Below are 16931 nucleotides of genomic sequence, written 5' to 3'. Positions count from 1 at the left end.
ACCAACACAAAACACTTTAAGTCCTCATGTCCATGGACATATTACGCTTTTATCTTGGTATAAGGCTCCCATTGGAGTGCATTAGGCCTTTAATGTACCTCCTTATACCTCCAATTACATAAGGATGCATCCTTACGGCCTCCGTGCCCTACCATACTGGATCCATGCACACTAATCTGCCGTCTGCATGAGGACTAATAATTAGTTCTAAGGTGTTGTTAACTTGTGTGCTGCAAGACTATGTCAATAAAGTTTATTTAAGATGATTTTGTCTTTTTGGATATATTTCTGTATTATCGTGCACAATGTCAGGCAGCAGCTGGAGTGATGTAAAGCCACTGAAATTTTGTATTTGGACAAGTGGAAACAAATTCTCTGCAGTGATGATTTACACTTAACCATTTGGTAGTTGAAAGACAAGTCGATGTGTGGTGGATGCCAGGAGAAGGATTCCTGCCCAGATATATAATACCAACTATAAACTTTGGTGGAGGAAGAATAATAGTTTATTTGTTAGATTTGGGCTTCCAGTGAGGGGAAATCGCAATGCTCCAGCATTTAATGACAATCTAAGAAAATATATACGCCCCAACTTTGTGTCAACTTTTTGGGGAAGATCATCAGGCATTATACCGAAACTGTGTAATCATTTGGAAGACTAATAATAGAACTATTTTATATCGGGTTGCAAGTCTTCCTGCGGGATCTTTATCCCAAAAACTATTTTTTTTTTTTTAACTACTCCATGTCATCTTGATAATCCAGAATGTTTAATAATCTGACACCCGTTGGATTCAGTACATTTATGATGGAATGTATCAATTCATTGAATACAACTGACTGATGAGTGCATGTCTTGTATGACTCTTTTGGATGGGCACAACCTATTAGTCCTGCCACTCGGGAGCTGAGCAGCCACATAGCAATAACTATACAGTGAGAATGAGAGCTGCGGGGAATATTGACAGGAGTAGTGAGGGCTCAGGCAGATTGTAATTGAGTCTCGTTCAGAGCCCTGCTGATGACCTGACAATGTTAATTCATCTCTCTTCTCCCAGGAAACAGGAGAGGTACTGAAGAGCAGATATATGGTTCTCATTTTAAACAAGTCATTGCTTGAATTCAATATCCGTGTTGGCCCCTGGGTTAATTGTTAAGTGGGACCCTTTTTTTTAGTAAGGTGGAGAAAAAACAATCCACAAGTAAAATAATTAAATTGTACCAATCGTTTGTTTTAAACACTGATAACAGTACCAATAGTCCCTCTAAGCTGCCATGTAACTGTACCGTGCGGTGCACAAATCATATCACTATATAATACTCACTACCATGGTGACAATACACGATCTCCGTACAGTGCCTAAAAAATTCAAGACTGTGTCCAAATAATTCCAATATGTAATGTCCTAAATATATTCCCATATGGTGCCAATATTGTATAATCGCAACATACATAGCCAATATAATAGCCTTTTATGCAACATAGTGATCATGCCATAGAGTGCCTAAAATGTAACATTATATAGTGCCCAAATAACTATTTTATATCATAACTATGTATTACCTCCATACAGTGCCAAATAATAACACCATAGAATCCACAAACCATAACGCCATACAGCACTCAGACTATACTATACCAAAAGAACCTGCTGTACAGCGCCAAAAATACTAGTCCTTCTCAATTAATTAGAATATCATCAAAAAGTTCATTTATTTCAGTAATTCGATTCATAAAGTCAAACACATCTATTCTATAGATTCATTACACACAGAGTGAGCATGAAGTCCTCGAAAATATCCTGGATATTATAGCTTGATATAACACAGTGGACCAACACTGCTACTCAGTGTCCAAAGTCCTGTTTTAAGATTAGAGTAAATTTTGCATTTAATTTAGAAATCTCGGTCCCAGAGTCTGGAGGAAGAGTGGAGAGGCGTCAATCCAAGTGTCTTGCGGTCCAGTGTGAAGTTTCCACAGTCAGTGATGGTTTGGGGGCCGTGTCATCTGCTGGTGCTGGTCCATTGTGTTATATCAAGTCCAGAGTCAGCGCAGTGTCTAGCAGGACATTTTCCAGCACTTCATGCTTCCCTCTGCTGACAAGCTTTATGGAGATGCTGATTTCATTTTCCAGCAGGACTTGGCACCTGCCCACACTGCCAAAAGTACCAATACCTGGTGTAATAACCACAGGATCACTGTGCTTGATTGGCCAGCAAACTCGCCTGACCTAAACCCCATAGAAAATCTATAGAGTATTGTCAAGAGGAAGATGAGAGACGCCAGAACCAACAATGCAGACGAGCTGAAGGCCGATATCAAAGCAACCTGGGCTTCCCTAACACCTCAGCAGAGCCACAGGCTGATCGGCCCCATGCCACGCCGCATTGATAACACCTCAGCAGTGCCACAGGCTGATCGCCTTCATGCCACGCCGCATTGATAACACCTCAGCAGTGCCACAGGCTGATCAACCCCATGCCACGCCGCATTGATAACACCTCAGCAGTGCCACAGGCTGATCGCCTCCATGCCACGCCGCATTGATAACACCTCAGCAGTGCCACAAGCTGATCGCCTCCATGCCACGCCGCATTGATAACACCTCAGCAGTGCCACAGGCTGATCGCCTCCATGCCACGCCACATTGATAACACCTCAGCAGTGCCACAAGCTGATAGCCTCCATGCCACGCCGCATTGATAACACCTCAGCAGTGCCACAGGCTGATCGCCTTCATGCCACACCACATTGATAACACATCAGCAGTGCCACAGGCTGATCGCCTCCATGCGACGCCGCATTGATAACACCTCAGCAGTGTCACAGGCTGATCGCCACCATGCCACGCCGCATTGATAACACCTTAGCAGTGCCACAGTCTGATCACCTCCACTCCACGCCGCAAAGATAATACCTCAGCAGTGTCACAGGCTGATTGCCTCCATGCCATGCCACATTGATAACACCTCAGCAGTGCCACATGGCTGATCGCCTCCATGCCACGCTGCATTGATAACACCTCAGCAGTGCCACAAGCTGATCGCCTCCATGCCACGCTGCATTGATAACACCTCAGCAGTGCCACAGGCTGATCTGCCTCCATGCCACGCCGCATTGATAACACCTCAGCAGTGCCACATAGCTGATCGCCTCCATGCCACGCCGCATTGATAACACCTCAGCAGTGTCAGGCTGATCGCCTCCATGCCACACCGCATTGATAACACCTCAGCAGTGCCACAAGCTGATCGCCTCCATGCCACGCCGCATTGATAACACCTCAGCAGTGCCACAGGCTGATCGCCTCCATGCCACGCCACATTGATAACACCTCAGCAGTGCCACAAGCTGATCGCCTCCATGCCACGCCGCATTGATAACACCTCAGCAGTGCCACAGGCTGATCGCCTCCATGCCACACCGCATTGATAACACCTCAGCAGTGCCACAAGCTGATCACCTCCATGCCACGCCACATTGATGCAGTAATTTATGCAAAAGGAGCCCCAACCAAGTATTGAGGGCAGATACTGGAAATACTTATCAGTAGGACAACATTTCACTATTAAAAATCATTTTGGAAATTGGGCTTATTTAATATTCAAAGTTTCTGAGACACAAAATTTGGGGTTTTCATTAACTGTTACCATAATCATCAACATTATAAGAAAGAAATGCTGGAAATAGATCACTCTGTGTGTAATGAATCTATATAATACAGGAGTCTCACTTTTTTAAACGAATTACTGAAATAAATTAACTTTTTGAAGATATTCTAATTCATTGAGAAGGACATGCATATTACATTACTTATCCTGTACTGATCCTGAGTTACATCCTGTATATACTCCAGAGCTGCACTCACTATTCTGCTGGTGGAGTCACTGTGTACATACATGGCATTACTTATCTTATATTCATTTTTAGTAACAGTCTATATAATACTCCAGAGCTGCATTCACTATTCTGCTGGTGGAGTCGCTGTGTACATACATTACATTACTTATCCTGTACTGATCCTGAGTTACAGCCTGTATTATACTCCAGAGCTGCACTCACTATTCTGCTGGTGGAGTCACTGTGTACATACATTACATTACTTATCCTGTACTGATCCTGAGTTACATCCTGTATTATACTCCAGAGCTGCAATCCCTATTCTGCTGGTGGAGTCACTGTGTACATGCATTACATTACTTATCCTGTACTGATACTGAGTTACATCCTGTATTATACTCCAGAGCTGCAATCACTATTCTGCTGGTGGAGTCACTTTGTACATACATTACATTACTTATCCTGTACTGATCCTGAGTTACATCCTGTATATACTCCAGAGCTGCACTCACTATTCTGCTTGTGGAGTCACTGTGTACATACATGGCATTACTTATCTTATATTCATTTTGAGTAACAGTTTATATAATACTCCAGAGCTGCATTCACTATTCTGCTGGTGGAGTCGCTGTGTACATACATTACATTACTTATCCTGTACTGATCCTGAGTTACAGCCTGTATTATACTCCAGAGCTGCACTCACTATTCTTCTGGTGGAGTCACTGTGTACATACATTACATTACTTATCCTGTACTGATCCTGAGTTACATCCTGTATTATACTCCAGAGATGCAATCACTATTCTGCTGGTGGAGTTACTGTGTACATACATTACATTACTTGTCCTGTACTGATCCTGAGCTACATCCTGTATTATACCCCAGAGCTGCACTCACTATTCTGCTGGTGGAGTCACTGTGTACATACATTACATTACTTCTCCTGTACTGATCCTGAGTTACATCCTGTATTATACTCCAGAGCTGCACTCACTATTCTGCTGGTGGAGTCACTGTGTACATACATTACATTACTTATCCTGTACTGATCCTGAGTTATATCCTGTATTATACTCCAGAGCTGCACTCACTATTCTTCTGGTGGAGTCACTGTGTACATACATTACATTACTTATCCTGAACTGATCCTGAGTTACATCCTGTATTATACTCCAGAGCTGCACTCACTATTCTGCTGGTGGAGTCACTGTGTACATACATTACATTACTTATCCTGTACTGATCCTGAGTTACATCCTGTATTATACTCCAGAGCTGCACTCACTATTCTGCTGGTGGAGTCACTGTATACATACATTACATTACTTATCCTCTACTGATCCTGAGTTACGGCCTGCATTGTACACAACATCTTTTTATATTCTGAATGACCAGATCCTAGATGGAGCTGTCCCACTACTGTGGGATCCTGAGATCAGCGCATCAGTGTGTGTTCAATGACTGTTGTCCACAGTTGAGCTTTACTTACTTTTGCAGGACCTGCTCAATAAACTCAGAATGCTCTAATGGGACATTTAATATATTTTCTCTAGAACAGGGTAATTTTAAGTGCAAACATAAAGCCATTTAATGATGAAATCGTAGAATACTTACAATTTTTAAGTGCGTCAGAAGCCTCATGACATCCGCCATGTCTGCTAATATGAGTAGACGGGTGACAGCAGAAAGTAGCGCCCGGGCCGCCCTCACCATGGTGCCTCGCTTCACCGACGAGCAAGGGTCATCTGCAAACTCTGATGAGGAAATCCGCATTGTATCTCCTGTAATCAGAGAGTAAAAGAATTGGTGACATCTCCAGAAGAAGTCCTGTCCCTACTCACTGAGGATGTACTAGATCAACGACCCTCAAGATTTACCTAAAGTGCCGTACCATGCTAAGATATACAGAAGAACAGAATTGTTACATGTAAACCCAGGTTATCACCATTCAGCCCCCAATGTCCTAAGCGTCAACTTCAAGATAACTAACGAGATAAAAACACGAGGAGAATTAAATGTTAAACAACTTAATCTATTTAAATAGCTCAGAATAACAAGGCATAAGCCTATCATGTGTCATATTGTCTACCGAGCTGGTGTATCTAATCCTATCATGTGTCATATTGTCTACCGAGCTGGTGTATCTAATCCTATAATGTGTTATATTGTCTACCGAGCTGGTGTATCTAATCTTATCATGTGTCATATTGTCTACCGAGCTGGTGTATCTAATCCTATCATGTGTTATATTGTCTACCGAGCTGGTGTATCTAATCCTATCATGTGTTATATTGTCTACCGTGCTCAGATATCTAATCCTATCATGTGTGATATTGTCCACCGAGCTGGTGTATCTAATCCTATCATGTGTTATATTGTCTACCGAGCTGGTGTATCTAATCTTATCATGTGTCATATTGTCTACCGAGCTGGTGTATCTAATCCTATCATGTGTTATATTGTCTACCGAGCTGGTGTATCTAATCCTATCATGTGTTATATTGTCTACCGTGCTCAGATATCTAATCCTATCATGTGTGATATTGTCCACCGAGCTGGTGTATCTAATCCTATCATGTGTTATATTGTCTACCGAGCTGGTGTATCTAATCCTATCATGTGTGATATTGTCCACCGAGCTGGTGTATCTAATCATATCATGTGTTATATTGTCTACCGAGCTGGTGTATCTAATCCTATCATGTGTTATATTGTCTACCGAGCTGGTGTATCTAATCCTATCATGTGTGATATTGTCCACCGAGCTGGTGTATCTAATCCTATCATGTGTTATATTGTCTACCGAGCTGGTGTATCTAATCCTATCATGTGTGATATTGTCCACCGAGCTGGTGTATCTAATCATATCATGTGTTATATTGTCTACCGAGCTGGTGTATCTAATCCTATCATGTGTTATATTGTCTACCGAGCTGGTGTATCTAATCCTATCATGTGTTATATTGTCTACCGAGCTGGTGTATCTAATCCTATCATGTGTCATATTGTCTACCGAGCTGGTGTATCTAATCCTATCATGTGTTATATTGTCTACCGAGCTGGTGTATCTAATCCTATCATGTGTTATATTGTCTACCGAGCTTGTGTATCTAATCCTATCATGTGTTATATTGTCTACCGAGTTGATGTATCCAATCCTATCATGTGTTATATTGTCTACCGTGCTCGTGTATCTAATCCAATCATGTATCATACTGTCTACTGAGTTGGTATATCTAAGCCTATCATGTGTTATATTGTCTACCAAGCTGATGTATCTAATTCTATCATGTGTTATATTGACTACTGAGCTGGTGTATCTAATCCTATCATGTGCTATATTGTCTACCGTGCTCGTGTATCTAATCCTATCGTGTTATATTGTCTACTGAGCTGGTGTATCTAAGCCTTTCATGTATCATATCGTCTACTGAGCTGATATATCTAATCCTATCATGTGTTATATTGTCTACTGAGCTGGTGTATCTAAGCCTTTCATGTATCATATCGTCTACTGAGCTGATATATCTAATCCTATAATATATCATACTTTCTACTGAACTGGTGTATCTAATCCTATCATGTGTAGTATTGTCTGCTCATCCAGTGTATCTAAACCTATCATGTGAATTATTGTTTGCTGAGCTGTGTATCTAAGTCTATCTTGTGTAATATAGTCTGGTGAGTCAGTGTATCTAAGCTTATGACGTCTAGTCTTATCTGCTACGAGAGTGTATCTAAACCTATCATGTGACACTTTGCAGTATATGTAAGCCTATCTGGTGTGATTGTACTGTACATGAGCCTATCGTGTGTAATATGGGCCAGTTTATCTAAGCTTATCATGTGTGATACTATCTGCTGAGCCTCTGTATCTAAGCCTAATAACACACAAGATAAACATACATCATCCTATATCCCATTATAGAATTAAATTAAATTTGTGAAATTTCAAATAGACAGAAAAAAAGTGAAAAAAGTTCTGAGGGTGATATATGTGGTTTGCCCAGAAGGGGGCATCGGAATCAAAACTTAAAGTACATTATATAGAGAAAAGTATCTCCCCCCCCCCTCTTAGTCGTTAAAGGGGTTTTCCCATCAGAGACATTAATTGACATATCCACAGGATATGTCATAAATGTCTGATAAATGCGGGTCCCACCTCTGGGACCCTCACCTATCTCTAGAACAGGCCCCTAAACCCATTTCTACTGCTCTGTGTCGCTTCAGCCACAACACCAAGCAGTAGAACAGGGTTTAGGGGGCCCCGTTCTAGAGATTGGGACCCGCATCTATCTGACATTTATGACATATCCTGTGGATATGTTATAAATGTCTCTGATGAGAAAACCCCTTTAAATTCATGTGTTTCATTCAGTCCAGCAGCGTAGCTAGCGGGGGGTGGCCCCGGGCCCACAGAGATGGTGGGGCCCACCACGACCGCTTGCACCATGACCGCCGCTCCCGCTGCCTTCGTCTGCCGCCTGACTAAAGAGGGAAGCGGCGCAACTGAAACCTGCCACCGCCACCCCTCCTTCACTAATTGTACCTGCGCCTATATGACACAGATACAATCGCATGCAAAAGTGCTGCCTTCCATGCCTGACCATTCAGCACCTAACAATGACGCTAATTGGCAGGGCAGAATGACATTCCCCGCCAATCAGTAACCTTTCAACGACGCTAGCGCTTCCGTTTTTGAAAGGCGCTGATTAATGGAGCAAGCCATTCTGCCCTGCCAATCAGCGTCCTCCAATAACGCAAGCATCATTCAGCCCAAGCAGACCTCCTCAGAAGAGAGCAGGCCTGCATTGACACAGGACAGCGCGGGAACGGGATCAAGGTATGTAAAAAAATGTTTTTGCACTTAAAAGTGTGAGTGGCATTATCTACAGGGAAGAAAAACTATATGTGGGTTACAATCTACGGGGGGAGCTATATGTGGGGCACAGTCTACAGGGGAGCTATATGTGGGGCACAATCTACAGGGGAGGCTATATGTGGGACACTATCTACAGGGGGGCTATATATAGGGCACAATCTACAGAGATGCTTTATGTGGGGCACTATATACAGAGGGTGCTATATATGGGGCACTATCTATGGTGGGGTCTATATGTAGAGCGCTATCTATAGAAGGGGCTATATGTAGAGCGCTATCTCCAGGGGGGGTAATATGTGGAGTGCTATCTACAGGGGGGGCTATATGTAGAGCACTATCGACAGGGGGTTATATGTAGAGTGCTATCTATAGGGGGGCTTTATGTAGAGCATTATCTACAGGGCTATATGCAGAGTGCTATCTACAAGGGGGCTATAATCGGGGCACTATCTAAAGAGGGCTGTATGTGGGTACTATCTACAGGGGGCAGTATGTGGGTACTATCTACAGGGGATCTATGGGGGGGGCACTATCTACAAGGAGCACTGTGTGTGTGTGTGTGTGTGTGTGTGTGTGTGTGTGTGTGTGTGTGTGTGTGACACAGTGTATGGTGCTATTATAATCAGGGACACAGTGTATGGTGCTATTATAATCAGGGACACAGTGTATAGAACTATTATAATCAGGGACACAGTGTATGGTGCTATTATAATCAGGGACACAGTGTATGGTTCTACTATAATCAGGGACACAGTGTATGGCTCTATTATAATCAGGGACACAGTGAATGGTGCTATTATAATCAGGTACACAGTATATGGTGCTATTATAATCAGGGACACAGTGTATAGTGCTATTATAATTAGGGACACATTGTATTGTGCTATTATAATCAGGGACAAAGTGTATGGTGCTATTATAATCAGGGACACAGTGTATGGTGCTATTATAATCAGGGACATAGTGTATGGTGTTATTACTATCAGGGACACAGTGTATGATGCTATTATTATCAGGGACACAGTGTATGGTACTATTATAATCAGGGAAACAGTGTATTGTGCTATTATATTTAGGGATACAGTATATAGTGCTATTATGGGAATTTTATCTTCGTTTATAGCTGCAGAAATGTTTGAAAAGTGAGAAGCTGAAGACATCTGAGTGGAAAACTGCAGAAATGGGCTGTGACCGGAGAGGTCATCATAGAGGTCTGGACTGGATGGAGAAAAAAATGAGAAAAATAACAACTAGAATCGGAAAATACGTCACCGGTGAGTCACTTAATGTGAATGTTTATTCTGCCTCTAATCAGTAATGTAGTCACTGTATGATCTGCAGCGAAATGATCGGTGGTATGTTTTTTTTTTTTAAACAGCAACTCCCAGCAAATGCTTACCAATGTTCGGGTCAAGCTGGGAGCAGTAGATTTACACTGTACAAACCTATACAGCAGGGCTAGCCTGGCTGGTATATACAGGGATAATGGGGATTATATACAGGAATAATTGTTGTTATATACAGGGATTATCCTCTTCTATTACCATCCGTACAAAAACTGTGCCAGGGAGCTTCATGGCTTGGGGGCCGAGCAGCTGCATGCCAGCCTTACATCACCAAGCACAATGCCAAGTGTTGGAGGAAGTGGTGTAAAGCCGCTGCAACTGGACTCTGGAGCAGAGGAACTCGTGTTTTGTGGAGTGACGCTCGACGGGTTTGACAAATGTGAGGAGAACGTTACCCGCCTGACTGCATTGTGCCAGCTGTAAAGATTGGATGAGGAGGAGGGATAATGCTATGGGGTTGTTTTTCAGGGTCCGGCCCCTTAGTTCCAGTGAAGAGAAATCTTAATTCTTCAGCATACGAGACATTTTGGACAATTGAAGCTTCCAACTTTATGGGAACAGATTGGGGTTCGGTTCTTTTCTGCTCCCCGTGACTGTGCCCCAGTGTACAAGGTCCATAAAGACATGGTTGGTTGGTTGGTTGATTGTTTGTGGGAGTTTGGTGTGGGAGAACTTGACTGGCCGCACAGAGTCCTGACCTCAACCCCATCCAACACCTTCATGATGAAATAGAATGGAGATTACGAGCCAGGCCCTCTCCCCTAACATTAGTGTCTGACCTCACAAATGCTCTTCTGGATGAATGGACAAAAATTCCCACAGAGACAAAATCGTGTAGAAAGCCCCCAGAAGAGTGGAAGATGTTTTACTGCAAAGTGGGGACCAACTCCTTATTAATGTCTATGAATTTAGAATGGGATGTCATAAAAGCTCCTGTAGGTGTAATGTGTAGTTGTCCCAATACTTTATTCCATATAGTGTATTTTGCATAGCAGTTTTTATTAGCCCCTGAAAATAAGCAACATAAGTTCCTTAAAAGGGGTATTCCTAACTCATACAGGGTATACCATAAAAGTCTAATAGATCTAGGTACCAGCTCTGTGACCCTCAGGTATCTCCAGAATCGGTGAGGTGGCCATCGCATCCAGACAGAGAATGAATAAAGAAGTGGCCGCACATGTACCGCAAGTTACAGAAACGGAAGAGCAGGCGGGCCTCAGGTGCCCCCAACAATGCCTCACATAACCTTCTCAATCCCATAAATGCTGCCATTGGGGTCTCAACCTCAGCTGCCCCATCAGAGCATCACCCTTACATGCTCTGCTGAAGGGGGCGCCATCGATCTTGATATTAATAGCATAGCAGTATTTTTTTTAGACATTGTATAGCACTGTTGGATCTGGTCTCCATATGTTGGCCTTTTTGGTGCACTGTCTGGTGGTATTTACATAGGCATTGTATAGCACTACAACTTAGGGACTGTACTGTAAATGTTTGAATTGTAAAGCTCCATAGATCCACCTAGTGGTGGCTGCAGTCAGCCAAAAAAGTATCATTTCACTCTATGGCTTTGCTGGGGATTTGGAGCTCTGTATCAGAGAAACTGAACTTCAACCAGTATAAATATATATTAAGAAATTAATGATCCCAGAATTTCAACCTATTTAGGTTGAAAAAAAAAATGGTGTTGAAGTAACTATTTCAATTTAATATTTCAAAGTGATGAACTGTCTTCTCCTTTCAATACCGTCTAGATTTTAATCATATTTTAAGGGGTGTACAAATGTTGACTCCACAGGAAAGATAAACAATTTTTTAATTATTACAACCCTGGATCTTCAGGGCAATACAGGGAAAGAGTCTTAAAAAAAATCAATTTTCTAGACCATATAATTAATTAAAAATTTCCAGACCATATAATTGCATCCTCAATTCCGTGAAAAATTAACGACGTTAAAAGACACCTTCGAAAACTCTGATTGACAGGTTGACTAACAAGTTGTTTTGCTCTGGCGACAGCAATGAGGTGGCGTAAAGATTTTTATCGCGTTTTGGCTGCGCTACATGAGAAATGTAATATAATCCATGCCGACATTATTCGTACTTTAAAAAATAATAAGATATTTTGAAGTGAATGTCCAGTTGTTCTCTTCCTTTGGGTAATTTTTACCTGTCTCAACTATGATCAGTGACTTTAGATTAGCTGCATTGTCTATTGGAGTTTGAGGTAGTCTGAAATCCACCATCTATCTCATCAGAGATTCAGGCTGCTGCTCTGTTACTCCACCATCTTTTTTTTTTTTATACTGCAGCTCGATTTATTCAGATTGGCTGCTGCATATTAGCACAAGCCCCCCACAAGCTCACCAGGAAGTCACTGCATGGGGAGCTGGTTTCCATTACAGCAAGGACAAAATGAACTATAAGCAAGTAAACCAATAGTGAGAAAAAGAACACTAAGGCCTCATGCACACGACTGTAGCCTACAAATCACGGACCGTGCACACATTGATTTCAATGAGCCCGGACCACAAACCCGCTCCAGGTTTTCCGGCCAATGCACGGACAGTGGAAACCATGGTCGTGTGCATGGGCCCATAGAAATGAATGGGTCCGCATTTCACCCGCAGATTTGCGGGTGAATTGCGGCCGCAAAAACAAGTTTGTGTGGATGGGGCCTAGGAGGTAATTGAATTGTTGCAGATAGACTTAGTGAGTGTATAGTAACCCTTTAAAGGCGCTGTCCTTGATTAGAAAATGGGGCTCAAGTGAATGGGGCTGAGGTGCAATTCCAGAAGCAGCCAATGGAAAAGAGTGGCGCTATTTCACAAAACAATTCTGGTCAACTCCTTTAAGTAAAATTTAAGCCTCAAAGGATAAGAACCTAGCTGTTTCTTCTATAGACATCTACCATAAACTATAATGGAGAGTGACTGCTCAAGTTAAATCACTTCTCCACATGCAACAGAAACCAGATGCTCACATGGTGGTTACCCTGGTCAAAACCCAAATTATCTAAGCTCTAAAGCGTACCTAAACTTTCAGGTGACTTTTCACAATAAGCTGTCAGATGTGTGTACATGAGGAATAGCTCTATGTCTGGCCATTATATGACTTGTATCCTGCTTTTTTTTTTTTATTGGCAGTTTATCCCTCTGCAGGTCCTATCTTTAATGGGAGGAGCCTAACTGCTATCATGTCTTCCATACACAGTACGCATAGAGAAGAGAACATCCTGCTCTACTATCTCTCTGTAGGAGATGTTCAGAAGCAGCAGCTGCATGGGGAGCAATTTACAGCAGTACTGAGAAGTGCAGCTGTGAATCCAGCACTGGGGTGAGATAGAACACTTACTATAAGCTACTGCAGCAACTCTGTGTGTCTCTCTCCAGCAGCTCCCTCCCCTTCCCCTTTCCATAGACATGGAACCTGTAACCTGACCCCCTTAGTGAGCTTAGCGATATCCAATGTACAATTAAGTAGTATGTGTGCTACCCAATATGACACAGGCTCAGAAGCTGAGCCAGCCTATACGGGGCAGATGCTGGTTATTTCAAACACCTGACACCTGCCTGCAATTGCCGGGATCAGAGGTAAGCTTAATGGGGTTTTCCAGTGAGAAAAAATTGATAACCTATTCTCAGGATAGGCCTTCAATATATGAATGGTGGGGGTCGGACTCTACGCACCCCCGCCAATCAGCTGTTTTTAAAGTGACGCAATGCTGGTGTGATCGCTGCTTCCTTTTTTTTTTCTGTCACTGCTCCGTAATGTGAATCGCCGACACACTTGTAGCGGTGGTCAACAGTATTACAGCCTTCTCCCATTCAAGTGAATCGCAGAAGGCTGTAATAATGTGAACTGCCCCTACATTCGGTCCCCACAGATTAGGAAAGTTAAGGAAATAACCTTTTCCCATTTTTCATAAAAAATGATGTAAGCTTTAAAAAAAAGTAAACATAATTGGTATCACCGCATCAGTAGTAGTAGAAAAGTATCACATTATATAACCCGCTGGGTGAACGCCGTAGTACAAAAAAAAAATGAAAAATTCAAGCATTTTTGGTCAATTCGTTTCCCGCAAAAAGACGGAAAAATAAAAAAGTTACGGCTCTCAGAATATGGCCACACTAAACAACATTTTTTTAACAAATAGTTTTTACATTGTAAAAGTAGTACATCATAAAAGTAAATATATAAATTTGGTATCACCGTACTCATGATAAAGCTGTTTAGTCATGAAATAACATTAATCATTTGAACCTATTTTCCAATGTAGTAAGGGGCACCTGACCAGGCTAGGGAGGGTACACTTATACTGGAGGGGGCATTTATTTAATTATTTGTTTATGGCAGTATGTCATACTGTCTTTATTGCTCCTGTTATCGGTGGAAAATGGTTTAGCTCATTTTTCGGCCAATAGCAGACGAGCCCTCCCCCATCCTTGTCCTAGGAGGATATTTAAGCCACTGACCTGCTGGGATCGTTCTCTTCCAGGAGGCAATTGTCCTGCCCTCCCTCCGTATTTTGAGATATGTTGTATTTTTGACAAACTGCTAATGCCGATATTTTTTATTCAGTGATTATATATATATATATATATATATATATATATATATATATATATATATATATGGAATTAAAGGGGTTGTCCAGTTGTTGGGCTGCTTTTTTATACTGATGACCATAGGTCATCAGTATATTATGGGTGAGGTTTTCGACACCTGGACTGTAATTTGAAAAACCGCCAGCTGTGACGTAAAGGGGTTGTCCAGGTTCGGGGCTGTTTTTTATATTGATGACCTATCCACATGAAAGGTCATCAGTATATGATCGGTGGGGGTCCGACACCCAGACCCCACACCGATCAGCTGTTCCGACTGCCTCCGGTCACCACAAGCTTTGCAGGGTCGGTGCTGGAAGAATAAGGCTCCGACCACCAGTGAGCTTTCTCATGGGGTTCATTTCGGAGAACTTTGCTAACCATAGGTAGGAGGCGTCTGTACCTTAGAGCAGGTGGTTTCTGTGGATGTTACATTTCACCTGAAGGTTTTTCTCTAAGATCAATTCAAGTTAATGCATTAAACCCACCTGACATTTAGTAGTGTCTGCATGAACGAGTACACAGGCCTCCGCAGGAAACACTGTCTGGCATTTAAGCATATGAAGTCATGGCTGCTACACTCGTCCCGATTTACAAGAGAATGTAGACTATACTGTACACGTGATTGAATGGATATTTGATATACTGACAATCTCACCAGAGGAGTTACAACCAATGCTGACCTACACCGTTTAGCCATAACATTAAAACCACCTGCCTAATATTGTGTAGGCCGCCCTCGTGTTGCCAAAAGTGCTCCGACCCCTCGAGGCATGGACTCTACAAGACCTCTGAAGGTTCCTGTGATATCTGGCACCAAGACGTTAACAGCAGATCCTTTAAGTTCTGTAAGTTGTGAAGTGCGGCCTCAATGGATTGGACTTGCTTTTACAGAACATCCCACAGATGATCGATCGGATTGAGATATGAGGAATTTGGTGTCCAAGTCAACACTTTGAACTCTTTGTCAAGTTCCTCATCATTCCTAAACAATTTTTGCAGAGTGTCAGGGCCCAGGGCATCATCCTTCCTAAAGCAGCCACTGCCGTTAGGGAACATCCTTGCCATGAAGTTGCCATGACTAGGTCTACAGCAGTTTTTTTAACTAACATCCACAGGAATGGCTGGACCCTAGGTCTCCCAGCAGAACATTGCCCAGAGCATCACACTGCCCTCGCCGGCTTGTTTTCTTCACAAAGTGCATCCTGGTGCCATCGCTTCCTCGTAAGCAACAAGGTAAGGTAAGCGCAAAGGCGCATCCAGCTGTCTACATGATGTAAAAGAAAACGTGATTCATTAGACCAGACGCCTTCTTCTATTTCTCCATAATCAGGTTATGAGGCTCACGTGCCTATTGTAAAATATTTCGGCAGTGGAAAGGGGCAGCATAGGCCCCGCAGCCCTATACGCATTAAATGTGATGCTTTGCGTGTTCTGACACCTTTCAATTATAGCCAGCAGTACATTTTTCGGACTAGCCTTCGGTACCCATGCGCATCAACAAGCAATGGGTGGTCTTATCCTGTTGCTGGTTCCCCGGTTGTTCTTCCTTGGACAACCTTTTGTAGATACTAACCACTGCATACCAAGAACCCCCCAGAAAACCTACCGTTCTGGAAATGTTCTGACCCAGTCTTCTAACTATCACAATTTGGCCCTTGTCATAGTCGCTCAAATCCTTTCACTCGCCCATTTTTTCTGCATCAAGACATCAACTTCAAGAACTGACTGTTCACTTGCTGCCTAATATATCACACTCCTTGTCAGGCGCCAATGTAACCAGATAATCAATGTTATTTACTTCACCGGTCAGTGGTTATAATATTATGGCTGAACAGTGTATAACAAGTAGTTGCACCGAGTCACCAGCAGGGGCAGCACAAGCTCACTTGGTGCCCAAGGGTTATAAGGTGTGTCCTCTCAATATCTGAAGTTTAGCATGAAAGCTGATGGATGGTCAATGATTAAGTTGACAGCTATCAGCACTGTCCATAAGTATGCATGGTTGTGTCATACAGTATTCTCAGCCTCAACATCCAATAGATTGTAGAAATAAACTAGAAGGTAGAGTGGTGTCTTTTTTTCCCCCCATAATTTGTGCCATTTCCTTATTGGAGCCCAAGGTATCTGCCGTCTTTGCTTATCCCTAGTCCCGACCTTGATCACCAGAGTGGAAGCTCCCTTTTCCAGCTAATAGAATGGGGTCTTAATTGAGGTCTTAATTAGTAACTAGAATAAAAACCCCCATTATTTAC

The 16931-nt window shown here is 42.5% G+C and overlaps 1 protein-coding gene across 5 annotated transcripts in view; it reads right to left on the bottom strand.

Moving 5' to 3' along the window:
* The window catches only part of CTNNA2 (catenin alpha 2), a 1837255-nt gene that overhangs the window by 1462472 nt on the left and 357852 nt on the right, over window positions 1-16931 (bottom strand). For all 5 annotated transcript variants that reach the window (XM_075855983.1, XM_075855957.1, XM_075855967.1 and 2 more), the window contains exon 4: window positions 5459-5625. In XM_075855983.1, coding sequence (XP_075712098.1) covers window positions 5459-5625 — 167 coding nt within the window. The remainder of the gene's footprint in view (window positions 1-5458; window positions 5626-16931) is intronic.

The sequence above is a fragment of the Rhinoderma darwinii genome, chromosome 1 (genome assembly GCF_050947455.1).
Source record: "Rhinoderma darwinii isolate aRhiDar2 chromosome 1, aRhiDar2.hap1, whole genome shotgun sequence".
Lineage (NCBI taxonomy): Eukaryota > Metazoa > Chordata > Amphibia > Anura > Rhinodermatidae > Rhinoderma > Rhinoderma darwinii.
The sequence above is the reverse complement of the archived record's forward strand: the minus strand, read 5'-3'. Positions and strand labels throughout refer to the sequence as shown.